Raw genomic sequence first — 27,821 nt, 5'->3', positions numbered from 1 at the left:
ACGCTGGCCAAAATCGGTCTTTCAAACTGAAATCGATTTGGTATGCCAATCAGTGACATTTCGCTGAATTGAAACATTATCTGTGAGTGATGACATTTTCAAATTATTCAATGGTTGATCAATTATTCCATTGATCCATAACGCTGATGAAATGATGAAAAACGAAAAAAACGTTTTGAAAATTAAAACATTTTTCCATTCATTGAACTTGTGATTCTTCGAATGAAAGTATGTATTATCGGATCATCATCACCATTAGGATGTCTTTATGCCGATCATCATTGCTCCTTTTCTATTCTTGTCTTGTCATCACAATCTATCAGGTGCGAACACAACTTAATAATGAAAATTATCATTCCACACTACGATCTGCTATTGAAAATATGGATTTCAATCAATTATCCGATAATGGGTTCCGAGATGATATCAAACAATTGAATGCTGTTGATCCAGATGATCTGAATGATTGTTATGATAGTTCATTTGGAGAACGACATTTAAATATAACTAATATGGATTTGATTAGGATTATCGAAGGATATTTTGTAAGTTTTACCAATTTTCCATTAATTAAAAGCATGTAGTGATATATGATATTTTTCAAAAAAATAAATAGAATACACCGGAGCAAATGCAGCTATTATCAATGGAATTATTGAATGATAATCAGAAAATACACCAATTATTGCAGAAACGATTCGAAATTCTGGCTAAAAATATATTGCAGTTAGCTAAAGAGATTCTGAAATGTTTGGAAAGTCCAAAAGAAAAACGCTCTCGTCTAGGCATAACATCGATTTCACATCTGGTAAGTGAATTTTCTTTTTGGTGACTTAAACCATTGGTTAATTGAAATATTTCTAGTCTGCAGAAGAATTCCAATCACTTTTGGATAATCAATTATATGATTCAATGATGAAAGCATTACGTCAAAATCAGAATTCATCATTAAAATTGAAAATGCATACGCATCCAAATCTACAAATACCAATGGATTATAATTGGGCTGAACATAACGCTGTAACGCCTATACGTCATCAACATAAATGCGGAAGTTGTGCAGTATTCTCTGCAGTTGCAACAGTTGAAAGTGCATATCTTATCCATTACGGGCGACAAAAATTATCACCACAATCGATTGATTTAAGTGAACAATCAGTTCTTGATTGTTTACCAGATGGTATTTGCCACACTGGATCAGCAATTGACCAATCATGGAAAGTTATCAAACAAAACGGAATAGCAACTGAAAAAGAGCGACCATATCTGGCACAACAAACTGGTCAATGTAATCGCAATCCTGAGTCACCAGTATCTATACGAAGTTGGTTTCAATGTTCACCTGATTCAGAAGAATACATTCAACAATTATTATTACAATATGGACCAATATCAGCGATAATAGATGCGCCTGAATCAATGCGTCATTTGAAAGGACCATTTCTTGATTATTGTGGACAAGTTCCAAATCATGCAATAGTAATTGTTGGTTGGACTCAAAAATATTGGATTATTAAGAATAGCTGGGGAGAAAAATGGGGGGTAAATGGATTTCTTCATCTACCACGTGGCCAGAATAAATGTAATATTGAAGCTTATGCAGGTGTACCATTCATTCGATAATGATGATTTTTGTTGGCTGATTAAATTAAATAAAATTAGTGAAAAAAAAAATAACAAATTGATGCGACTAAACATCAACACTAAGAATGAACCAAAATTTCTTTTATTGTGAGGAAAAATCATCATTATTAAAACAACAACAAATTAACGGACAAAGTTCATCTGAGAGATGGCATTTTCAATTAATGTTTGGTTGATTGCTAAATTGATCTATCGATATAATTAATATTTCAATTATTCAATTGATCCATGAAATTAATGAAATGATACTTTGAAATATTAAATTTTCAATCGAATAAATTGTTGAAAGTTAAAAGATCTTTTTATTCATTCAAATACTTGAAACATCATTATTATCACGATGTCTTTATCATTGCTTTTTTTCTATTTTTGTATCGTTATCACAATCTATCCAGTGCGAACACAGCTTAATGATGAAAATTATCATTCCACACTACGATCTGTTATTGCAAATATGGATTTCAATCAATTATCCGATAATGGGTTCCGAGATGATATCAAACAATTGACTGCTGTTGATCCAGATGATCTGAATGATTGTTATGATAGTTCATTTGGTGAACTACATTTAAATATAACTCACATGGATTTGGATACGATTATCGAAGAATATTTTGTAAGTTTCAATTTGCTTTAATCGATTCTGATTCTCATTTTTTAAAAAATAAATAGAATACACCTGATCAAATACAGCTATTATCAATGGAATTATCAGATGGAAATCAGAAAACAGAACAAATAATGCAGAAACGATTCGAAATTCTGGCGGCAAATATATTGCAATTAGCCAAAGAGATTCTAGAATGCTTGGAAAGTCCAAAAGAAAAACGTTTCCGTCTAGGTATAACATCAATTTCACATCTGGTAAGTGAATTTTCTTTTTAAAACGAATTGTTTTACCATTGGTTAATTGAAATATTTCAAGTCTGCAGAAGAATTCCAATCACTTTTGGATAATCAATTATATGATTCAATGATGAAAGCAATGCGTCTAAATTTAAATTCATCATCATCATCAGAATTGAAAGAAAAATTTATTTCCGATTCACAAAAACCAAATCTACAAATACCGATGGAATATAATTGGGCTGACCATAACGCTGTAACGCCGATACGTCATCAACATAAATGTGGTAGTTGTGCAGTATTCAGTGCAGTTGCAACAATTGAAAGTGCATATCTTATCCATCATGGTCGACAACGAATGATATCACCACAATCGATTGATTTAAGTGAACAATCAGTTCTTGATTGTTTACAATACGGCGTTTGCCAACGTGGATCATTCCCTGAACAATCATGGAATGTTATGTTACAAAATGGAATAACAACAGAACAAGAACGGCCATATCTAGCACGACAAACAGGTCAATGTTATCGATATTCACAATCGCTGGTATCTGTACAAAATTGGTATCAAAATTATCAAAATACAGAAGAATCAATGCAACGATTAATATTAAAATATGGACCAATATCGGTTTTCATGGCTGCAGAAGAATCAATGCGTCATTTAAAAGGACCATTTCATGGCTATTGTGGACAAACTATAAATCATGCAGTAGTAATGGTTGGTTGGACCCAAAGATATTGGATCATCAAGAATAGCTGGGGTCGATTTTTCGGAATCAACGGATTTCTTTATCTACCACGTGGCCAGAATAAATGTAACATTCAATATTATGCAGGCATACCATTCATTCGATAATAATATTTTTCTCTTTGTATGGCTGATCAACAAATTGAATTTGAAAATTCTAAATTAACGTAATCACCACATCAACTACGAATGAACCCAATTTATTTTTTTTTATTTCAAGAAAAAAATTATCATTAAAACTAAAACCACAACAATAACAATAAACGGGTAAAGTTTAATTGAATTGTATTGAATTGAAATCAAGTGCAATCACCAAGGCAATGTCAACGACAACAATAATATTAATCTGCTACTTAAAAAAAAAATCTTTCGATTGTTATCGATCAATCAAATCGATTTCAATTGATTGATTTAAATCAAAAGATCATTTTTATTTATCAATATCGATTGAATTTGTATTTTTTTATGGTCAACATTTTAATGGGTATATTTATGACTGATTAAAAATTGCAAATAAAAGTGTTTCTCAAACTCAAAAAATTTTTCGATACAAATAAATTAATTTTTTTTATCGAAAAAAAATTTGACAATCACTTTCAATGTGTTCCATTATGTGATTACCATAATTTTAATATTTTGACAGAAACACTAAAATCATAAAAAACAACCGAAAAAAACGTGATATAAATAGTGCAAAACATTGTATCCGATTTATCTCTTCATCAATCGTGTTGTGTGCGTTCCAAATCCAATCGTTTTTTTTTTACTGAAAATGCAAAAAATTCTATCCATTTTATTGGCCATTTTTGGTAAATTGAATTATTGACCATAAAATTCTCTAATTTAAATTTTGATTTTATTCTGTTTTTTTTTTCGTTTACAGTTATCGTAAACATTGTTCAATGTACAACGTATCAACAACAAACACATGGACATCAGAACCTGGAAGAATGGCAAGAAAAATTACAAGAAATAACTGAAGGATTAATAGAAGAGGCCCAGATTGAAAATGAACGTTTAAAATCACAGAATCGTGAATATCTAAATGGTGGTTTGCTAAAAATACTGAATGTATTAAAAAATTTGGATAGAAAATTGTCGGAAATAACGATTCCCGATGATCCACAACATCAGCAATATGAAAACACAAGAAGACAGTTGCAAAAATTGGCCAATCAATTGGGAATTGCAAAACAAACATTAGAGATTGAGATACAAAAATTGGAAAATTTTCAAATTCGATTATAAAACAACAACAACAACAACAGTTGATCAATCAAATTTTATAATAATGAAAAAAAATGATAATAATCTTGACATTGACAAGAGAATCTGTTATTGAAATTCCACACACAGTAATTCTGCACTTGAATCATTTTGACATTGATTTGTGAGATGAAAAATTCCTTTTAATTTTTTTTTTATTTCGACGTTTGACATTAAATCCAGAAAAATAAAATAAAATTCATTTGACAAAAACATCTGGTCACAAAAAACGTCAAAAAAAAAATTTTCGAGTACAATTTTGATTTTGAATTTTTGATAAAACGAATCAAATCATGTATAAAAACACAGCCACAAGAATGAAATTGAATTTAAACCGATAAAATTTTCATTCTTGATTTGTTTCACTTGTGTATTTTCCAACTTTTTTCAATGATGAATCGTTCAATTCTGTTAACTTTTGGTAAGTATTCTCATATTCTGTTTCTGAATTATTTTATATATTTATCTAATTCTCATCGAACACACATTTACACACACACTCACAACAGCAATCATAGCATTGATCTTTCAACCATCAATACAACAGAATGGTAACCAGAATGATAATCAACAAGGCAATAATTTATTGATGCAATTGTTGAATCGTAATATACAATCGACGAAACAGGAAGTAAATCGAATGCAAAATCAATTACGAAACAACAACAACAATAATAATAATAATGGTGGAACATCGAATGCATCAAATCGTTTACAAAAAATACAAAAAGATTTAGATATGGTGAGGAATCTTGGACAAAACCTAGAACATCAAGATGGTATTGATCAAAATATAATGGCAATGTTGAATGGTATTGTTGATCAAATACGTTATAAAGCACAACGAATTGCGATGGAATCTGGACAATTGAACCAACAAAATTATAATAATAACAATAATGGAATGAACGGCGGCAACAACGGTTACAACAACGGTAATAATGGTGGAAATTCCAATCAAAATATGCCAACAACGATGAATCCAAATAATATCGATATGAATGATATTAGTACTGATGGTCTGACTCCAAATAACGGCAACAGCGGTAACAACAACGGTAATAACGGTGGAAATTCCAATCAAAATATGCCAACAACGATGAATCCAAGTAATATTGATATGGATGATATTAGTACCGATGGTCTGACTCCGAATAACGGCAACAATCAAAACATGAATAATCAACGAAGAAAACGTTCGAATATACCAAATACACAAAATGATCCACAATTGGATCAGAATGGCAATATTTTTAATTCAGACAAACAATCCAATGATAGTCCATTGCAAAATCGCCGTCGTAGTCGATCTAGTGATTATGGTAATTTACCAAATATCAACAATATTGACAATTTGGATGAAAATGGTAACATTTTGGATACGGACAATTTACCCACTAATAATCGACGAAAAAAACGTTCGAATATACCTAATACACAAAATGATCCACAATTGGATCAGAATGGCAATATTTTTAATTCAGACAAACAATCCAATGATAATCCATTACAAAATCGCCGTCGTCGTCGATCTAGTGATTATGGTAATTTACCAAATATCAACAATATTGATAATTTGGATGAAAATGGTAACATTTTGGATACGGACAATTTACCCACTAATAATCGACGAAAAAAACGTTCGATCCACACAAAATGATCCACAATTGTCCACAATCGCCGTCGTCAGAATGGAAATATTTTCAATTCAGACATACAATCCAATGGTACTCCATTACAAAATCGTCGTCGTCGTCGATCTAGTGATAATTTACCAAATATCAAAGATGTTGTCAATTTGGATGAAAATGGTATCATTTTGGATGCTGACAAATTTCCCACTAGTAATCTGTTTGGATCAAAAAATCGTAAAAAACGTGGTGCACTACAAGATCTTGTGAATAGTATGCCATCATTATCAAAATTAACTCAGAATGGTAATCTTTTAGATCCAGATACATTACCAAATCTTAATGGATTACCTAGCTTGGATACATTGTTACCTAATCTAGGTGGTAATCGTCGTCGTCGTTAATCTGTCATTAAAAAAAATCTTTGCCATTAGATGGCAACATGAGTTTCAGTCATAAAAAATAATTTGATTTCATTATTATTACTGATTTATTGATTGATTTGAAATTATAAAATTAAAATTAATTAAAATTAAAATTAATATTTTAATGAAAAAATTGACAAGTTGATTCAACAGTGAGACAGAGAAAGAGAGAGAGAGAGATGAGATGAAATTCGGTAAATGGTGGGCCAGTGTGTGTAGAAAAAAAAAATTTAAATTATTCATTGTTTTGTGGCAGAAATTGAATTGAAATTATTTTTTTCAAAGAAAATTATTATGGCAGGACTTGTATTGAAATTGAGAAAATTGAAATAAGATCGGTATTGATTAATCATTTTTTTTGCGATTTGGAAATATATTTTCCTATTCAAGCACGTCTAGCACCACGAGCAGCAGCAGCAGCAGCACGTCGAGCAAACGGAATTTGAACCTGAGCCATTTCGGCACCACCACCTGTCATTTGATGTTTTTGATAACCGGCTCCGGCGGAAACACCATAACCGGCTTGTCGAAAACCATGACCAGCATAGCTTTTTGGCTTCGATGAATAGATAGCACCAATATGACCTGTGCTCATACCGCCGCTAGTATATGATCCAGATCCATAGCTGGCCGGTTTTGTAGATATTCCTTGTACATATCCTTGACCAGCCGATCCACTATGACCAGTGATGATGTTTGCCGATTGGACACCGCCACTAACTTCACCACTGTCAGCGGTAAGTATAGTTCCGCCGATAGCGGCACCTCCTCCTTGGATTTCATCGCCTCGAGCAACAACGGTTTCAATATCTTCTTGAACTGGCTTAATTTCCTGGGTGACACGTCGAAATGGTTTGATTACCTCATGAACCTCTTGTAAAATCGGACGTGTTACAATATGGCGTAAAATGTGTGGTTCATCTTCACTACTTGTTTCACGCATTGATCCAGGTGCTGGTGAATGATCCTGTTCCACCGCTAATGGACTAGACGAAGATCTGAAACGAATATTTAATTGTGATGCTGGTGATTGTCCAACTTCAACCGTGATTGGTTCGGCAGCATCGAAATTTGATGGAACATCATAAAATTGAATATTACGTCGTGATTGAATAGCGGCAGGTATAAGACCACCATGTCCGGCATATAATCGTCGACCACTTGATGCCATAGCATCAGCAATCATTGAACGTGTCATATGGCTATCGAATTTCAATGCTTCTTCATTGGTTTGTGGTCCCCAAATACCACCATAAACAGCAGCATTAGCACGTCTTGGTGCATAACTATAAAGACTCATTGGACCAGGAACGGAACCACCACCGCTGCCACTGACGACACTTCCACCAAAACTACCGCCACCTGTTGAATACATACCACCATATCCGGCAATATTTTTACCACCACCACTATATATTGCAGCTGGACCACGGAAACGCATGCCACCGGCAGCTGCACCATAACCGGCCGGTTTTTCAATATAACCACCACGTTTTGGACGTGTTAATTTCTGTTGTTGAACGATGATTTCACCACTATCTTCAAAACTATCATCACCACCTTTTGATGGTGGTGATGCTAATACGATAGTCGTACCGATCAATCCGACAAAACAGGCAATGGCAGTGAATTTTCTACCCATTCTATACGACAAAAACAAAGAAATTCCGATTTTAAAAATTTTCATTTCAAGAAATTGCAAAATTGAAAAATACCTGGAAATAAAATTCAGACAAAAAGCACCAAGAAAAAAATTTCAAAAACAAATTCAAGACAAAAACACACACGCACAAGAATTGCAAATGATGATTGTTTGTTTGATCCAAAAATTCACAAAGAACATTGCTTTTTATAGCTTTTTCTGAATCTTCAAAAAAGAAATTCAAAAAAAATCAATGGAAAGGAAGATGTCTCACAAACATATCCGACTGGAGAAACAAGCAAGCAACAGCAACAAAATTATCAATTTCGGTGGAATTTGTAGGTGGATACCAAATGTAACAACACCATCACCATCGAAGAAGATATGATGATGATTCACATAACATGAACGCATCTATCACATCATTTCATACAACACGCATCACAAACACATCACACTCATCACTCTTCATGTCCAAGTATACAAGTATACAACAACAACAACAACAACAACAATGACCAATAAACATTGAGAAACATGAATACACGAATAAATCAATGATGATGATGATGAACAACACTATTTCTGATGCTGTTCTTTGGTTCCTCAAACAAACAAAAATAGCATGGATATTGATCCAAGAACAATTTTAATTATCATACCAATGATGCTCATGATCAATGTGTGTGTGTGTGTCTAGGGATCATGGATCACGAATTTTGAATACACAATAATAATCCGTCATTGATGATGATGATGATGATGATGGTCGATTGTTTGATGTCAATATTTCAAGAAAAAATAACGAGTTTGATTACCAAATCTAGATAATGATGATAAAGTTATTATGACGACTACGACGATAACGAAAAAAAGAGGGTTAATCAATCAACCAGAAAAAGAAAATTTATCCATTAATTTTAAATGAAAGTAAAAACCAAAAATTTCCATGGTCAAATTTTTTTTGCATTTTTTTAATATTCACAAAATTTGACAACGAAATCGATCAATGGTTGAATACAGACAACAAATGTAAATCAAATTTTTTTTTTCAAAATTTACATTTCAAAAAAAAATCCTGAGGATACAGAAAACAAAACAACAAGAGATTATTATAACGATGATGAGAACACGTATAGAGAATTGATTTGGTGTGAAAATTCGTTTTTTTCTAGGGAAATTTCTTTGATTAAAAATTCCAAGGTAATTTATGTTCGCAAAAAAACAAAAAAAAAAATTCGGTGAATCTCATCATCATTGAATCATAATTGATAATAATCACTATTTGGATATACGAAAATTAAAAAAAAAAAAAAAAAATATTCCACACACATACACAAACACGATGCAATAAAAAAAAATGAACATTAATAGTCTGCTATCGTTGGTGGCTGATGGTTGATAATGAATTGGCAATCAATTTTGATTTCGTTCCCCCCCTCCTTCTCCTCATTCACTAAATTATCATTGAAATTTTTTTTCAATATTTTAATTGAAAAAAAATTTGAACAAATTAATGCTACTCATTATCATGGACAATCAATTGTCATTTTTCTCTCTCTCTCTCTTTCTCTTCAACAAGTTTTTTTCCAAAGATCCAGACCATCATCATTTTTGATAATTGATGATCATGATCACCATAATCATCAATATGGTGATTATGCATTCAATTTTCATTCAACACACACTCACACACAAATATTTGAAGAGAGAAAAAAAGAGAAAGTGGAAAAAAAACGAAAAAATTTCGTAACCACCTGGTTAACCATTTGTAGTCTGTATGTAATAGACCTGATAATTATGTATTTTTTAAAAAAAAATTCCATCATCATCATAGTTATTATGACCGGAAAAAAACTTTCTTCAAATTGGCTAAAAGCAGAAGAAAAAAAACGGAAATTTGAAACTTACAAAAAAAAGCTTTTTTATTGGATTATAAATGAATAAATTTAGAGGAAAAAAATCAAAAAATCAAAAAAAAAAAAGAAAATATTCAAGGTCATGTTATAATAAACACACTAAAACAAGACAACAGCAACGAATTCAGAAGAAACAATCAAATCTCTTCTGAAATACAAATGGCTATAAATCACCAGCCATCACAAGAATAAAAAAAAATTATAATAAAATTTCAGCATTCAGCAACATTTTAATGAATTTGCAAGGTGTTAATTATAGATTGAACAGAAAAACTACCCTTCTTTTTTTTCGATCAACAACACACAAATTATTATATTAAAATTAATGAGCGTATTTTCCATTATCGAAATGGCTACAAAAAAAAACTTGATTTCATTTTTCCAATGAAAAATGAAATTAAACACCGGAACATCCGATGAATGGAATGTCGTAACAATGATCGTTATGGAATGAACCTTGAGAATAACGAACGAAAAAAAACAATCACGACAATCAAATCAAAACGACATGAAAAATGATCAATGTCAACAAAAATTATCAAAAATTTATCATTCAAGTAAATTGGTTATGACATGTTTTTTTTTGAAAACAACAAAAAAAAATTGTTGCTTCTCAAGTTTAAGGTTGAATGAATCAAATCTATGTGTGTGTTTGTGTGTGTGTGGGAGTCTCATTCGAAATTCATTGTTTTTCGTTTCTTTCTCCACTGAATACAGGATGATTTCTCATTTGCTCATCATTATCATATTATGCTATGTGTGTTTTGCACGATCTTTTTGTTCTCATTTTCGTTTGGAAAAATGAAAAAAGTCAAAAAAATGAAATTAAAATAGATGATATGCTCAAGGATTCTTTTGTTTTGTTTTCTTTTCTACAAATGAATAGTGGAAAACCTTGAATTTTAAGAAATTTAATTTAAAACAAAACAAAAAAAAAATCTCTTGTCAACCAACATTATCATCATCATCATCATTGGCTCTATAAATTATTTCAATTAATCAATTAATAATCTACAGAGGAATCAACATCAATTTTTTTTCTTGTTTCAAAATACGAAAGAAAAAAAATTCCAAATAAATTTTCATATTTATCAATTCTGATGGAACAAGTTGATTTTTAAACGTTCATTATTTTTTTTTTTTTGGTTGGATTTTCCAACTTTCTTTCCATTTAATTTTTCACTATAATTATCTATACAAAATCGTTAAAATGAGAAATTAATTCAATTTCAATCAATCAACCAACAAACTACTAATCAATTATTGATCAGTGAATATTTTTCAAGTTTGAAAAGATTAATTATCAGTAATCAATATGAGTGTGTATGCGTATGTGTGTCATAATTACAATGATGATAAGGTAGGAAAAAAAATTGCTTTTCTACTTACCATTTGCAACAAAATTTTTCGTCATCCAGAAACAAAAAACGATTGTCATGATAATCCTTGATCCTTTTTCATGTCATGATGTTTTAAACTTCATCTTTATATTTAACAAATTATAAAGTATGATGACGATGACGATGACGATGATGTGAAACTTTCGACAGTTTTTTGTTTGTTGAAAAAGAAGAACTGGAATAAAATTTTTATTATTGTTCCGTTTTCTGGAATATCCGATCATCATTGAATTGAATTTGGATTTTTTTTTCATAAAAAAACCATTGACAAGTTGAACACGATCGATCACCAGTGATGCGATGATTATATGATGATGATGATTTATGTTGTTGTTATAATTATATTGAATAATTTGGATCATTCATCTCGTGATATAATCCAGTGTAAATAGTGTTTGTTCGGTGAAACATTGAACAATCAAATTTTATTTTGGACACAATGGATAGATGACCATGATTTTAATGCCAATCAACAACAATAGCCTATGAATGTCAAACAGAATGAAATGATTATGAAATTTTGAGATAAACAAACAAAAGAAGAAAAATTTTTTTTTGTCATACTTTGACATTCATCAAAATAGACTTGAGTGTAAATTTGATTCGATTTGTGAATTGGATTTGTACATCAAAAATCCAAAAATTTTTCTCTTCTGATTCAATGTCATTTGATAGATCAATGTGATTGATTGATGATGAAGTCAAAATAATAATCGATGTTTGGTATCGATTATAAACAATCGATTGTTTAGTATCAGACACACATAATCAAGGTTAATTATAATTAATTAATCAAATCAATATAGAATCGAATTCTTGAAGGAAAAAAATGATTAATTGATTTTTTGTTGTTGTTTTGTTTCCGAGCATCCGTAAATGTTTTTTTTTCGTTTACAACTTAATAATCAATCTAATAATCAATCACGATATGAAAAAGCTATTGATTGGCTATAGAATTGGTTTTCTTTTATTTTCTTTTTCTTTTTCGATTCACTTGTCAATCAATCAATCAATCAATGGAATCAATGAATGAATGAATCGTATTCACAAACACTTTTATCATTGCGCGATGTTTCCATGGCTACATCAAGACATTGAGAGCCAACAAAAAAAAAATTTGATAATAATCTTTTCAAGCCATGTATAACACATAGCTAGATTTTATAATCATCATCATAATCGAATAAAGCACGAATTTTTTGTGAATTCAATGATTTAAAACAAAAACAAAAACAAAAACAATAGCAATGCCCAATATCAGCTAATAACATTATGTGATGATTGTTATAATTTCATTTTATTCATCATCATTATTCGAGGATAAATAAAAAGGATTCGTCCATCACTTTTGAGCTATCGTATTTTTCCATTCCTCTTTAATAGAAAGAAATTTTAAGAATTTTTTTTCTGCAAACAAACGACAAAACGCCAAAAAAAAATCGGATTTTTCTTTTCTTTTTCTGTTTCTTTTGTCGATTTTGTTTTCCTTTTTTCATTATTACACATGCATACAGTGTGATTTAACCACTTGTTGTTGTCTACGAAAAATATTGATAAGATTGTTGTGTTTTTTTTTTTGTTTTTCAATGTAAAATGGCAAATTAGAACACAAACACAACAAACAAAATAAAACCGTAAAGGGATTTAAACCAAGAAACCATAGTGACATTCCTTTCTCTCTCTGATTCTCTAGATCTGTAATCCAAAAAAAAAACCAATAGAAACCAAAAGCTATAGAAATGGAATCATGTCATCAGATCATAAAAAAAGGATTTTTTCAATTATCAACCAACCAACGATTTGGTTACTATGGTTTAAAAACCACATTGATGATGATGATGGTAGATTGATTATTGACTTGAATGATTGCCCATCATCATCATTATTATTATTGTTTTCTTGTGAAATCCAAAGTGTGCATTCAACGAAAACAAAAACAAACTATAATCAAACGGGACCAATCGAAATTGAAACCAATCAATCAACAATCTCAGTACACTTGAATGAAACCCAACCCGTTAACACTGAAAAAAAATCAATTAAATCTCATCTCATCTGCATACACATTAATCACAAAATCATCTAGAAAATGAATAAAAAAACCAGTAGTTACCTCGACGACGACGACGACGGTGACGACGATGACTGCAATGATAATGGCCAAATAAAAAAATTTTATAATAATAATAAAACAACAATTTTGAGCAATAATGTAATTGCTTTACAAAGCCAAAATGATGACGATAATCAAATTGATTATAATCATAATAATCATAAAGATGGCAATGATTTAGATGCAAATGTGAAAAAAACTAGCAACAACAACCTCGACGACAACGACAATAACCGGCAACGACAACAACTACGACAATCATTATCAAAGAATCAGAAAAAAAAGAAAAAAGTAAAGAAATTGAATAATTTTGTCGATAAATTCTGGAATAGAATGCGTCCAATTGTTCCAACACCGGTAATAATTAACGCATCACCACCACCAGCTTCGTCATCGTCGTCGTCGTCGCCGTCATCACATTTACGTACAGCTACTGCTGTAAAGAATGAATCGGAATTTTTTTCACAAAATTCAAATAATGATCCTGGCAAAAGGAATGGCATTTCAACTATACAAAATGGTGGCGATGGTGGTAATGCAGAAAATTTCTATGATGCTATCGATTGTGCTATGATGCCCTCACCATCATCATCATCACCATCATTATTGAAGAAATCATCATCAATTAAAAAATATTCACAAAATGATCACACGAGTCGAATGGAATATATAAAACAAAGAAATGAATTGGAAAAATTACGATTTTTGTTATCACAAACATCATCACCAACGTCGAAATATCAAACATTATTTGATAATGATTTTCAAACAATCAAAAATGGACAACATCAACATCAAGATGAACAAAAACAACAAACGGACAAAAATGGTAATCGTAAAGATTTGGATTGTATACAACCGAATACGGTGAAAAAATTTGTAAATTTATTCGAAACAAAATTTGGCGATACTACTGGTGATGGCCATCATCAACAACAAAAATCTACAAATTCATCTTCATCACTATTATTTAGACGGAAAATATGTCAACGTTCATTATCATCATCGTCATCGTTGTTGTTGTTGTTGAAATGCGAACCAAAACAACGAAATAATGATGGAAAAATTATGATGAATAATTATGATAACAATGATGATGATGATGCTGAGTATAAAAAATTATTTGCAAATTTCGATGAAACAAATATTTTGAAATCCGAATCAAATATCGATGATATACAACAACAACAACAACAAAAACAACAATGTAATGGTAAATTATATTTTTTTTGATAGTATCGATAGTCAGTTATTCATCACCAATTGTACATATTTACATGCATACACGATCATCATTCGATGACTTGTTAAATGTGGTAGCCATTTATCATTTTCATCATCGTTTCAAATCACACACCAAAAGTTTCCATAGTGATAGTTTGTAAAACATTTAATTGTTGCTGCTAAACACAAAAAGTCTATAACAACGTAAAAGTTTTTGTTTTCCCTTTTTAAATTCTATGTTCATCCGGTTCCAATACACAAACACACACACACACACGATGAAGATATTGATGCGTGGAATGGCATTATTCATGTTGCAATTTTTATTATGGATTCTAAATACTTTTCGTTATTTCTTCATTTCAGACAACGGAAATCTGGTTTCCAATACACCCAACAAGCAGCCACATGGTATTACGGCCAACGATCATGATGATGATGACGACGACGACGACGATCAAAATGATGATGAAATTGAAGGTATTTTTCTTTTCTCACAAAAATTATTGCTTATCTTGTGACACAAATTTGTTGTTTTTGTTTTTGTTCCTCATGTCACATTCATCAATTCATCATATATTTATTATCGTTGTAGAATTAATGCCACCATCAAAACAACAAAATGATTCTACAACGATAAATGAGACTACCATAAAGCAATCATCATCGATCATTGGAGGCCAATCATCGATTGGATATGACATTTTAATATCCAAAACGAAACCAGAAGTGATTGACGACAACCAAAACAACGATAATAATAATAATGAAAACGCTGAAATGGCTTCAACAATTTCAGAATCTCGAAATGATTCAATTGAAAAAACAGCACCACCCACATCTAGTTTACATAGATTATGTAATATGTTTCAGAATATGATTGATGAATTGAAAAAGGTGGATATACGTGATTCAGAAACGATAATTGATGACCATGATGATAATAATAATAAAGGAACATTTCTCCATCCATCACCCTATGATGATCATCATACTGATGATGGTGATCATGAATCACAACAACAACAAATGGTCAATGAGCAGCAGCCATTACCATTGTTACAAAAATCAACAATAACTAAACGACAACGAATAAGTCGAACGACCGTATCGATTGTTTTACGTGTTTATCATCGTGTAGGTACACGTGGTCATCGTATTGGTTGTGTACATCGTTATCGAATAAAACCAACGAAAAACATAAAACAATTCCTAAAACAAATTGAAACAATAAAATCAAAACCAAAATTGGTTAGAAAAAAACAACGAAATTTGATTCAATCAACAACAACAACAACTCAGCATCATGATGATGAAAGAAAAATCGAACAAATATCGATTGTTGAAAAAAATTCAGAAAATCGAACTGAAAGATCACGATCAACAGGTGATGTATTGATTCTTGGTAATTCAACGGGTAAAAAACCACCACTTTGTCGTTTGACAAATAATCGTGCATTTAGTTTAACATTGGATGATCTGAAATTTCATCAACACGATCAAATGGAACAAATTAACAACGAAGCAAATTGCGATTTTGATTGTGGTGATGAACGACTAAAAGCCATCGATCAAGATGATGACGGTGTTGATGATAATGATGATAAGCTTGTAAATCTTAATAAACGGCTACCATTACGATCATCATGGCGACGAAAAAATTTCTATAAACGTCGTGAATCATTAGATGAATATCTTCAACGTAAAGTATTTAAAATGAATGAAAATGAAAATGACAGTGAATCATCTCCATTAATAATGATGGATAATAATCGTATATTGAAATTTCAATCAAACAATCCATGGTTAAATTATATAAAAACATGTGGACAACGTAAAATTGATTGGGAATCATTGACCACCGAACAAATTATGATGTATGAATCAATGTTTGAATTGATTGTAACGGAAAAATCTTATTTAGTGGTATGTAATTGTTTGATTCAAATTTTACATTTAGTTCTAAAATCTCATGTTTCTATCATCACTATAAAATAAAAATAGCAACTGGAGAAACTGATGAATCTATCGAAACGTATACCAGCCATTGCAAGTGTATTATCAAGTTATGATCAGAAAATTTTATTTGGAAATCTACAACCACTTTATGTTGTTAATCAATTATTATATAATGATTTTGTACGATCATTTCATGAAGACTTTTTTATGCATCGTATATTTCGTACATTTCAACAATATTTTAATGAAAAATTTGAACCCTACATTGAATATATACGTGGACAAAATGGTCGTGATTCAGTGATGGCAAATAAAAACTTGGCCATAGCGATACCGAAAGACGTTAAAATGTTGCAATCATTATTTATAACACCAATGCAACGTATTACACGATATCCATTGTTATTGAAAACAATTTTGGATCGTATGAAAAAATTTGAAGCCAAATCAAACACTGTTGCTGCAGATCATCAAATGATGAAAACATTAAAAGATGATGTGGAAAAATGTTTTGAATCCGCCACCAGATTTTCGATGCGTTGTGATAATGCTGTTAATGAATTGATGAAATTACAATTATTGATTGAATTTCGTAAAAAATTGACAGGAAATTTTAATTTTGATCTGAATGATAATTTTGTCATCACTGGACGGGAAATTTATCGCCAAGCACAGATAAAAATTGCTAAACACATCTGTCTGTTGAATACGGATGAATTGAAGGATATAAGAACACGTAATTCAATGTTAATCCTGTTGACCGATCTTCTTATGTTGGCCGATTATAAACAACGAAAGTAAGTTTTTTTTGTGCATTTGACATACCAATTTCTGAATTTGTTCCTTTTACAGAGACAAATACAAAGTAATCGAATGCGAAAGATTGGATCGTGTAGAATTTAGTCTTGGATCATTAATAGTTAATGATGATACATCACCAAAATTATCATCTTTTACTCATCAAAATCCATTGGCATTACCTAATCATAATGGTGGTAGTAAAATTGTGTGGTCCAAAATGACAACATCAACATTGAATACGATAAAATTTGTTAAATTAAATCAAACCGATCTATATCAATTTGTTTTTGCCAATAGGTAAGTTGATGATCAATTTTTCTTTTATTGAAAAAAAACTAATTTTAAATTTCAAAATCTAGTGATGAACTTGAACAATTTTTCAATAAATTTAAAGAACTTAAATTTAATTTATTATTGGCCAATCAAAAACAACAACAACCACTATCACCATCATCATCGAAATCATCAATTAATGGACTAATTGCCAATGGTGATGGACAAACAAAAAATCTATCTACTGTTGATGATTTTGGTGGCCAAATGAACAAAACATTAAAATCAAATATTCTTCGTCCATCAAAATCATTACCAATGGATCCCAGAGATGATGGTGAACAACACAACGACGACGACAACAACAAAAAAAACAAAAATAAAAACAACAATCTCGGTGATGACAAAATATTCAAAACATATTCATTTTGATTACAACGTTATTTTTCGTCTTATTATTTGATTTTGAAATTCAAGATTATTATATTATGATTATGATTATAATTATATTTTTGTAAATAATAAATGAAAACACTTTATTTGGTTATAATGTCTGTAATGGGTCTTTTTTTTGTTTTTTGGAATTTCTATGGAGACGGTTGTTTTTCAACAAAAAATTCATAGTTTTCATCGAAATTTCAATAATTTTCGAAAATCATTAAAAAAAAAAAAATTTCAGACTCATCCAAATATAGATACATTTAATGATGATAATCTCATGTGTGGTATTTTCAAAAGAGTTATGACAAATCTAATCATATCAAATTGATTAAAATGGAAAAATACAATACAAATGTACTTGGTACATCAATCTATCCATCCATCGATCTCAAACTTTACACGCTCAGGCACAATGATCATAAAGATTTGGAAAAAAAAAATTTTGTTAAGATTAATTAATGATAATGATGTTTTTACAATTGCAATTTTAGATATAGAAAGATCCGGTATCGATAGATAACCTTGAAAATTGATTAATCAATCAATTAAATTAATTAATCATTAATATAGATTACGTAAAAAAGGATTCAATCAATCATTTGTAAATGATGGAGATAATGATGATGATGATATAAATATCGAATCAATCAATCGATTTCAATCCATATTGATCTGATTAATATTTGATCAAAAAATCTCCAAAAAAAAAATCGAAAAAAATGAAATTCATTGCTTCATTGTTCATTTTCTCTGCCATCGTTTTGGCCGGTAAGTAATAGTCATTGTGGGCAAATTTTTTAATCATTTTCAATCTTTCAACTGTCTATATATCAAGCTGTCGCTGATGATAAAACTGATCAAGCCAATAAATTCGTTGATCAAATTATTGGCTCAATAATCAAAACGAAACATTTGGATCCATTAAAAATTGATCATCATAATGTAACTTTGGACCGTAAAATTGGTCTGATTCATTTACATATTGAAGCTGAAATGGAAAATGTTGAAGTCAAAGGTTTGGGACGCATTCATCGTAATGGCGATGCTGTAATGAAAAATGAAAATGGTACATTCGATGTTAAACTTCGTTTGAATGATAAAGATATCATCGCTACAAGTGATTTACATTTGAAAATTGGTGAACATTTACATCCAGATTTACAGGTTGAAATCGATATCGGTGATATTGATATTAAATTTGAATTGGCCATTGTGGATGGAAAATTTCAACTTAGACAATTTGAAATTGATGAATTGAAACATTGTAAAGTCTATGTTCATGGTTTGAAGGGTTTGGATAACATTATCGATATCTTGGCTGATGCTTATCTTCTTATGTTCAATAAAAAAGCCCGTCATCAGATTAGTGAATTATTACGGCCAATCATTGAAAATGAAATTATTAAATTTGAAATTTATTAATTTTGTCTCCACAATATAACACCTGTTGCTGGATTCTGGAATGATTGTAATAAAAATAATAAAATTTTTTTTTTAAATTATACATTTGATACGTACGTGATTATTAAATTTGTTTTTCTTTTTTTGAAATTAATTTATAACCCCATGATGACATTGATGAAATCGGATTGCTTCAATCGGATCGTTTCAAATGAACATAAATCGCATATCGTCCAAATATTTTTATGACATTTTTCCATTCGTTTTATAACCACACACAAACAAAAATGACAAATTGTCTACGGAGATTGGTTGATGATGGTGGGTATATATAACATTTGGTTGTGGTCCATCAACAATTCTCATTTGAAAACAACAACAATGATTAAAATTTTTCTGGTCACAATTCTCATCGTGATCACCGTAACGGTTGATGCACGATTTCCACGCAGTCTTCAACCAAAATGGGCATATCTTGATTCAAATGAATTTTCTCGTTCAAAAATTGGTGATAGTCCTATTGCCGGTGTTGTTGGTGGCCAAGATGCCGATTTAGCTGAAGCACCATTTCAAATTTCATTATTGAAAGATTATTTAATAATGAAAAGTCATATGTGCGGTGGTTCATTGATTTCAGAATCAACCGTAGTCACAGCTGCTCATTGTACTTATGGGTAAGTTTTTCATTATTAGTTTATGGATTGTTCTCATTTACAATTACAATTCTCATCATCATCATTCTAGACAAAAAGCATCATCACTTTCAGTTCGTTATGGAACAAATCAACGTACATCATCAAGTTATGGTGATCTTAAAGTAAAAACAATCATTCAACATGAATCATATGATCCTGATACCATACAGAATGATATATCATTATTAATATTATCAAAACCAGTAGTACCAAGTACAAATGTTCAAATGATTGAAATTGAAACCGATGATATCGTTGATGGCGATAAAGTAACTATTTATGGTTGGGGCCTGACGGATGGTAATGGCAAAGATCTGCCAGATAAATTACAAAAAGGTTCAATGACTATTGTTGGTAATGATCGTTGTAATGAAAAATGGGGCTCTATCAATGCTATTCATCCTGGTATGATTTGTGCATTGGATAAAACACAATCAGGTTGTAATGTAAGTTTTTTTGTTTTTTTTTCATGAGAAAAATTCGAATTTGTTGAAAATTCTAATTCTCGCTCCAAAAAAAAAAAAAAAAAAACAAACATAGGGCGATTCTGGCGGTCCATTAGTATCGGCTAATCGAAAATTGACCGGTATCGTATCATGGGGTCCAAGTAAATGTCCACCTGGTGAATATATGAGCGTCTTTACACGGCCAAAATATTATCTAGACTGGATCACTAAAAACATTGTTTGAATCGATTCGAAAATCGAATTGAATATCGTCGTTTTATTATATTAATGACTTAATTTAAAGTTAAATTTAAATAAATGAAAAAAACTTCGAATTTCCTTTTTCTTTCTATAAAAATTCGTGCTCTTTCGACTTTTATCAATATTTTTAATTTGTATTTTTTTGTTTTTGCTGTTCATCGCTCGAAAAAAATGGAACCAAGTATCTTACCATTGTTTGAAGATTGTTATGTAACCCAAAACAACAACGATCCAAATGTTGATGGTGATCATCATCATCATGATGAACAACAACGTGATGAAAAAAATGATGACGAACAAAAACCAACACCAAAAACATTGACAATGATGGATATGATGGAAGAAACTATCGATTCAATATCGATACCATCGACAACATTTGATGATGATGATTATGATGAATCATTTGCAACTGAATTTGAATCTGAATCTGAATCATCAACATGTAATAGTCGGATTGGAGCTTCATCAAGTGACAGCAATTATGATGATGATTATGCTGATGACGATTATGATGAGCCAAGTTCAATAGATGATTATTATGGCCATGAAGAAAAAAGTTCCATTTCAAAAGAATTTACAATGACATCTATCGATGATGATGATGATTCTATGCGTGAACAACAATCACTAGACCACGACGACGATGACGTATTTCATTCACCAGAATTACCAATCAGAATTGATGATGATGATGAATCACATGAAAATGATAAAATTTCACCATTTACAGCTGATTTGATTCGACTTCGTCATGAAAGACAAAAAGCACGTCAACAGCAACAACAACAAAATGATTTAAACGAGTTTATCGAACGATTACGTTCAATGGATTCAAGGAAAAAAATATCGACAAACACTGATGATGATGGTAAATCGAATGACAAGAAAAAGAAGAAAATTCTAATTTGCAGACCAAAACCAAGTCGAGTGCCCGAGATTCTTGCAAACTATTTTTGAAAAAAATTAAAAATTAAAATTAAATTTAAAAAAAAAAAAAATAGTCTAATTTCATAAAACAAATACCGCAAATAAATAAAATGTTATGCAAATAAGTAGTAAATGGTAAATGAGAAAAAAGATTCGTAAAAATAATCTATTTGATAATAGAAATTCTACTCATCAAGAAAAAAAAGATTCAGCATTCGATACATTCGAATCGCGTTACAATGAATTGAATGATATTGAAATTCTGGATTTATTATTGACAAAAACATCCATCGGCGTCGTTGGATCGTCACAGAATCAAAGTCGTAGAAAAATAAATTTTGAATTGGAAAGGCAAAAACAATTAGCCAGGCAATCATTACCGGTTTATTATGATGATGATGATGATGCTAAACACGACGAATCCTCATCACCACAAAAAGACAAAGGCAAGAATGATGATAATAATTGTGTTGATGAAATTGAAATAGCTAGTCATCAAGTCGCATTCAAAAATGACGTTTTAGCCGATTATGATTTTGATTTGATGCTCGATGTTTTGTTTGAATAAATTTTAAATTTTAAATTTTTTTTTAAATTGCTATCGTGACTCATATCCATCGATCATAGTTCGATATAAAAAAAATGCTCAACTAAATTTCAATGTTTTACTGCATTTTATTTTTGAAAAAATTTCCAACGAAATCGATGATGATGAGAAATCGTATGCAAAAATTTTTCAATCAACATCAACACCAACAACGCAAAGATAATTTCGAAGAGAAATTCTATGAGTTTGATTTTGTGGAAATTTTCACAGTGAACATGTCTTCAACATCTTCAGAATCGAATACTCCAAGAATCACAAAGAATGGAAAAATTAATTTCGAACATGAACGTTTAAAACGATTACAAAATCAATCATTGAAAATTTTTCCACCAATCAAAATTTCAATGGCCAATGAAGAACAAAATGATTGTGAAAAATGTCGACAAAACGATACTGGTTCAGCCGAAGCTGATTGTTGTATGTTGGATGTTCCGATCGAACAATTTATCGATATTCAATCTGAATAGCTTTTATTTTTATTAAATAGCTGTTGTTTTTGTTTATTGTTTGTTGTTGTTTTCAAAAAATTTTACAAAAAATAAAATAAATATATCGACTATATTGGACTGTGGCACTCCATCTAACGGCAGTGTTCGAAATGACTAAAGTTTAGCAGTCAATTGTTTTCTTCTAATCAACATTGATTGATTAATATGTTCCAAACGAGAACAACCGGATAGTGCCATTGTTTTATCAAATTCATTGCGCAAAATTTGTAGTACACGTCTTGCCCCATCGACACCCTGAATAATTGTGATAGAATTTATTAGCAGATTTTCAAATCAATAAAAAAAACACAATACACACATACATTATAAGCCAAACCATAAACCATTGGACGACCGATGAAAACAGCACGTGCACCTAATGCTATTGCTTTGAAAATATCCGTTCCACGACGTATACCACCATCAAGATAGACTTCACAACGACCACGTACCACGTTGATTATATCGGGTAATACATCAATAGTTGCCGGAACGGTATCCAATTGACGACCACCATGATTTGAAACGAGAATTGCATCGACACCATGTTCCAATGCTAATAATGCATCTTCAGGTGTCATAATTCCTTTCGTTATAATCGGCAGTCGTGTTATACTTTTCAACCAATCGACATCTTTCCATGTCAGTGATTGATCAAATAATTGGCTTGTATATTCCGTTAGACCAGATGATGGTTCATTACTAGAAACTTTTTGAATACGATTTGATTCTTCTTGATCTTTCGGAAAATTTGCCATACGTAAATTTGGTGGTAATGTAAATTGATTACGTTCATCAGCATAACGTTGACCCATGAATGGTGTATCAACAGTCAATACAAGAGCACGATATCCAGCCTGTTCAGCACGTTTAACTAATTGTCTGGTAAGATCACGATTTTTATAGATATAAAGTTGAAAAAATTTGGCAGAATTCGGTGTTGCACGTGCAACATCTTCTAATGACGTTGTAGAAATAGTGGATAATGTCATTATTGTTGCTTCAGCTTGACATGCACGGGCATTGGCTATTTCACCCATTTCGTTGGCCATTTTTTGCATTGCTGTCGGTGCAACACATACTGGAAAACTGATTGGTATGCCAAGTACAGTGGTCGAAATGGATCTTTGGGAAACATCATTCGCCAATACACGTGGTCTTATGAGAATTCGTTGAAATGCACGATCATTTTCACGTAATGTATATTCATTAGTGGCACCACTTCGATAATAATCAAATGCAGATTTTTTCAATCTTTTTCGTGCTTCTTTTTCAATATCATCTAGATTGACAACCGGTGCTGGTTGTGTTGTCGTTATTGATTTTGAATCCAAATTTAATATACCCATGTTGTTTGTTGTTTGGCCAAAATTGGGAAAAAAGCCAGATCGATGCTGAAATTGATTTAAGGTAAATATTGAAAAAATGTTTCCAGTAATTAAATTGCCCATACCATGTAAATAACAATAATCTAATCATCATTATCGATTATTGATTGTGGATTTTTCATTGAAAAAAAACAAAAACAAAAACAAAATGTCGAATCAGTGATTTGATTCGAATAATCTGCTTTCGTTGTTATTGTTGATTAGATAAATTCATGACAAAAATTTTTTTTAGAAACAAAACTAATCAAAACGAAAATCAAATGGCGCTATAGCGCACGAAAAATCATACAACGCTTTTGCACATATTTTTATTTGCCATTCATAAATATAATCTTATTAGACATTCACGATCATCAAAACATCAACAAAAAATACAACAACTACAACAAGAAAAAGAATCATCATATAAATAAGACAATAGATTCTCAGTGATTACATGAATATTTTCTCATAAAACATAATAATCATGACAAAATTCATTAAAAACAATTCTGTGTATTTATATTTTGTGATGAAAAACACCTGTCCACAACTGATACCAAATTGATTATTTGACATTGTCTGTGCAAATAGATTTGTTTTAATCACATTTCTTGGAGAAAGACGAATATTGTTTCGTTGTAGTTGTTGTGTTCGGCCTATCCATTGCATCATTATACGGCTGCCAAGCTGATTGAAATGTGGAAATTGAGTCACTCGTGAATACAATCCATTTGTATAGATGAATGGTGACAGAAAAAATATGACAATTATTGTATTGTATACATTCATCTGGATTTGTTTGCTATAAAACAAACTGCCAAATATAATCGCTGATTTCGGTATGATTTCAATATCGAGAAAAATACCACTAATCGTTTTATTGGATATGGCCACTTCATAATAAAGTTGAACATATTCTTTCGTGAACATTGGCCAAAATAGTCGATAATTGATCGATGATAATTTACCACGACAACAAAATTGTCGTAATTGCGAAATCATTATTTTCATTCGTAATTTTGATAATTCAATAAAATATAATAGATACCTCATAACACCGAATAATTGACCGTTTAAATATTGCAAATGATGTATTGAATTAGTATTTAGTATAATAAAATTGATCATAAAAAACATCGATATTTCATCATTTTGATAGAATGAATGAAAACGATAAATGACTAATAGATAAATTTTGACCAAGACAATGAAAATGACAACATTCAATACATTTGATGTTAGATTACCGATTTGAACAAAACGTGACAAATAACCACGATATTCTGGTTCCAATTCATCATCATTAAAACGACTATATTTTTTTATCACTTCGTTAACTTTAAATTTATATGTTAAAATTTCGCGAAATAAATCAAACCATAAATATTCGAGCATGATAAATGCGAATAACAAGTGTGAAAAAATAAGATAAGACCGTTGTAAATGGAATTGTGATTCAAAATTTTGCAATACTTTCAATTCAATTCTGGTTGGATAAATGACAAAATGAGAAATACACACGATATTCAACCAAAAACTTAATGTTAACCATATTGAACGACGAAATGTTTGATATGTCCATGGAATGCTGCGATTTTGATAATCATCTATTGAATATTCCAAACGAAATATGTAATATTTCAGACATTTAAAAAAGTCATTCATTGTATTGCCAATCTTTACAAATTTTTTCGATGATGATGGAAAAATTATTTTTATGCGATTGATTTTCATCATTAAAGCCATGATATTGATTATCATTGGATGTGTTGGTTTATTTGATTGGTCATTTACATGAGAAGAAAAATTAACGTTGAATGTTTGGTAAATTTTTTCCATTTCTTTCTTTTTTTCCACACAATTCAATGGTGGTAGATTTTTTTTGGAGTTGTACTGTATTTGACTGTATAACGACTGATGATGGTGAAACTCGCATCTCAAAATGAAAAAAAATTGATTCATGTTGGTAATTAATGTTTGAAATCATTCTGTTTTCAAAGAAATCACCGGAAACAGTGCATTTAGTGTATGGCAATAAATAATCGATTTTTCATTGCTATCGTAAACAACTAGATATTTCAACCAAATATATTTTTAAACATTTTACTATTAAATTGGTTAACTTTAAATTTATTGGTTCTAAAATCTGTCAAAAATGAAAAATGATAATTTATCGATTGGTGACAAGACGCATCGAAATGCCTTATTGCATGAGAAACAAAATTGTTTTTTTTCAAATTTCTTCAATAACAAATGAAAAAACCATGCAAGAATTGCGCGGTGTTTTTGTGTTTGTATTCACATTGTATTAAAAAAAATCGAACAAAAATAGCGATTTTATGTTTTCCATTTATCGAGTTAGTTTCACAATGTTGTTGTTGTTGTTGTTCGAGAACGAAAAAATGAAATTTTTCTTTTCAATTTAAAATCCACAACGTTTAACAATTTTTCAGTTTGGAAATGTAAAAAAAAAAAATAAAGACCATGAACATTTGATGATCGAATTGAAAATATTTTTTTCCCACTATAGAAAACCTGGCGCCATCTATCGTGTTTATAAATGGATAATTCAAAATTTCAAATTTTGCTTGTTGTTTTTTAATTTGAATGACAATGAAAAACAACAAACAAACAAACAAAACGATTCCAAAAAATCATCATATGTGGGAATCGATTAGTCGATGATGTATGATGGTCATAAATTCCTTATTCGGGGTTATTATTATTATGGTTTGTCTGTGTTAGTTAGTTGGCATTAAAAATCGATAAAAGGAAAGCTAACAATCTTGCCTGATAATTTTCGATCTGAACGTTTCTTTTTTTGGATACATAAATCGATCACACAAAACATGCTGGCCGCTATCATACAACGCTTTCATGCATGGTGATGCCGTTGTTGTTAATTTTTAAATCCATCTATTATTATCAAATATTAGAACTATCCGTTTAAATGGACGAAAAAATTTCAATCTCTACACAATCCCTACCACTATTTATTTGCCATTCATAAATATAATTTTTATTAAAAAAATCATATAAATAATGCACTATATTCGCAACGATTACATGAATATTTTCTTATAAAACATAATAGTCATGACAAAATTCATTAAAAACAATTCTGTGTATTTAAATTTTGTGATGAAAAACACCTGTCCACAACTAATACCGAATTGATTATTTGACATTGTCTGTGCAAATAGATTTGTTTTAATCACATTTCTTGGAGAAAGACGAATATTCTTTCGTTGCTTTTGTTGTGTTCGGCCTATCCATTGCATTATT

General features: G+C 30.6%; 10 protein-coding genes across 12 annotated transcripts; 8 read left to right on the top strand and 2 right to left on the bottom strand.

Moving 5' to 3' along the window:
* Positions 1 to 91: 91 nt before the first annotated feature.
* LOC124493786 (uncharacterized) lies at positions 92 to 1,672 on the top strand. Of its 2 annotated transcripts, XM_047056889.2 has the most exons (4): positions 92 to 228; positions 324 to 545; positions 617 to 808; positions 865 to 1,672. In XM_047056889.2, exons 1-4 carry the CDS (start codon positions 223 to 225, stop codon positions 1,621 to 1,623), a joined length of 1,179 nt encoding a protein of 392 aa, XP_046912845.2. In that variant the 5' UTR covers positions 92 to 222; the 3' UTR covers positions 1,624 to 1,672. The 2 variants fall into 2 exon arrangements, with proteins under 2 accessions (XP_046912845.2, XP_075588294.1); XM_075732179.1 differs by lacking the exon at positions 92 to 228 and having other exon boundaries at positions 231 to 545.
* Positions 1,673 to 1,948: 276 nt separating this feature from the next.
* LOC124494361 (uncharacterized) lies at positions 1,949 to 4,723 on the top strand. Its single transcript, XM_047057538.2, has 4 exons — positions 1,949 to 2,260; positions 2,317 to 2,508; positions 2,570 to 4,053; positions 4,128 to 4,723. The coding sequence occupies exons 1-3, from the start codon at positions 1,985 to 1,987 to the stop codon at positions 3,350 to 3,352; spliced, it is 1,251 nt and encodes a 416-aa protein (XP_046913494.2). The 5' UTR covers positions 1,949 to 1,984; the 3' UTR covers positions 3,353 to 4,053; positions 4,128 to 4,723.
* Positions 4,724 to 4,822: 99 nt separating this feature from the next.
* LOC124493785 (uncharacterized) lies at positions 4,823 to 6,359 on the top strand. The gene is made up of 2 exons (XM_047056887.2): positions 4,823 to 4,931; positions 5,020 to 6,359. Exons 1-2 carry the CDS (start codon positions 4,901 to 4,903, stop codon positions 6,168 to 6,170), a joined length of 1,182 nt encoding a protein of 393 aa, XP_046912843.2. The 5' UTR covers positions 4,823 to 4,900; the 3' UTR covers positions 6,171 to 6,359.
* On the top strand, positions 6,189 to 6,699 carry LOC142597587 (uncharacterized; the record flags this gene model as incomplete). The annotated part of the gene is made up of 1 exon (XM_075731832.1): positions 6,189 to 6,699. A coding segment is annotated over one exon (357 nt), but the record flags the coding sequence as incomplete, so codon positions are not given.
* LOC124494357 (uncharacterized) lies at positions 6,608 to 8,970 on the bottom strand. The gene is made up of 2 exons (XM_047057530.2): positions 8,282 to 8,970; positions 6,608 to 8,209 (listed from the first exon to the last, which is right to left on the bottom strand). The coding sequence occupies exon 2, from the start codon at positions 8,206 to 8,208 to the stop codon at positions 6,952 to 6,954; it is 1,257 nt and encodes a 418-aa protein (XP_046913486.1). The 5' UTR covers position 8,209; positions 8,282 to 8,970; the 3' UTR covers positions 6,608 to 6,951.
* Positions 8,971 to 13,379: 4,409 nt separating this feature from the next.
* Positions 13,380 to 18,447, top strand: LOC124493784 (uncharacterized). Its single transcript, XM_075732164.1, has 6 exons — positions 13,380 to 14,853; positions 15,231 to 15,344; positions 15,460 to 16,790; positions 16,869 to 17,620; positions 17,676 to 17,921; positions 17,984 to 18,447. Exons 1-6 carry the CDS (start codon positions 13,617 to 13,619, stop codon positions 18,327 to 18,329), a joined length of 4,026 nt encoding a protein of 1,341 aa, XP_075588279.1. The 5' UTR covers positions 13,380 to 13,616; the 3' UTR covers positions 18,330 to 18,447.
* Positions 18,448 to 18,945: 498 nt separating this feature from the next.
* LOC124493240 (mite allergen Lep d 7-like) lies at positions 18,946 to 19,842 on the top strand. The gene is made up of 2 exons (XM_047056309.2): positions 18,946 to 19,106; positions 19,174 to 19,842. Exons 1-2 carry the CDS (start codon positions 19,058 to 19,060, stop codon positions 19,758 to 19,760), a joined length of 636 nt encoding a protein of 211 aa, XP_046912265.1. The 5' UTR covers positions 18,946 to 19,057; the 3' UTR covers positions 19,761 to 19,842.
* A 199-nt stretch (positions 19,843 to 20,041) lies between these two features.
* Positions 20,042 to 21,238, top strand: LOC124493238 (mite allergen Der f 6). Its single transcript, XM_047056307.2, has 3 exons — positions 20,042 to 20,413; positions 20,484 to 20,880; positions 20,975 to 21,238. The coding sequence occupies exons 1-3, from the start codon at positions 20,055 to 20,057 to the stop codon at positions 21,122 to 21,124; spliced, it is 906 nt and encodes a 301-aa protein (XP_046912263.1). The 5' UTR covers positions 20,042 to 20,054; the 3' UTR covers positions 21,125 to 21,238.
* Positions 21,199 to 23,239, top strand: LOC124493239 (uncharacterized). The gene has a single exon (XM_047056308.2). The coding sequence runs from the start codon at positions 21,199 to 21,201 to the stop codon at positions 22,099 to 22,101; it is 903 nt and encodes a 300-aa protein (XP_046912264.1). The 3' UTR covers positions 22,102 to 23,239.
* On the bottom strand, positions 23,134 to 24,750 carry Hao (Hydroxyacid oxidase). 2 transcript variants are annotated; one of them, XM_075732165.1, is made up of 3 exons: positions 24,620 to 24,750; positions 23,490 to 24,560; positions 23,134 to 23,421 (listed from the first exon to the last, which is right to left on the bottom strand). In XM_075732165.1, exons 1-3 carry the CDS (start codon positions 24,620 to 24,622, stop codon positions 23,281 to 23,283), a joined length of 1,215 nt encoding a protein of 404 aa, XP_075588280.1. In that variant the 5' UTR covers positions 24,623 to 24,750; the 3' UTR covers positions 23,134 to 23,280. The 2 variants fall into 2 exon arrangements, with proteins under 2 accessions (XP_075588280.1, XP_046912262.2); XM_047056306.2 differs by lacking the exon at positions 24,620 to 24,750 and having other exon boundaries at positions 23,490 to 24,608.
* Between the last annotated feature and the right edge of the window lie 3,071 nt (positions 24,751 to 27,821).

Source organism: Dermatophagoides farinae, chromosome 6, assembly GCF_024713945.1.
Source record: "Dermatophagoides farinae isolate YC_2012a chromosome 6, ASM2471394v1, whole genome shotgun sequence".
Lineage (NCBI taxonomy): Eukaryota > Metazoa > Arthropoda > Arachnida > Sarcoptiformes > Pyroglyphidae > Dermatophagoides > Dermatophagoides farinae.
The sequence above is the reverse complement of the archived record's forward strand: the minus strand, read 5'-3'. Positions and strand labels throughout refer to the sequence as shown.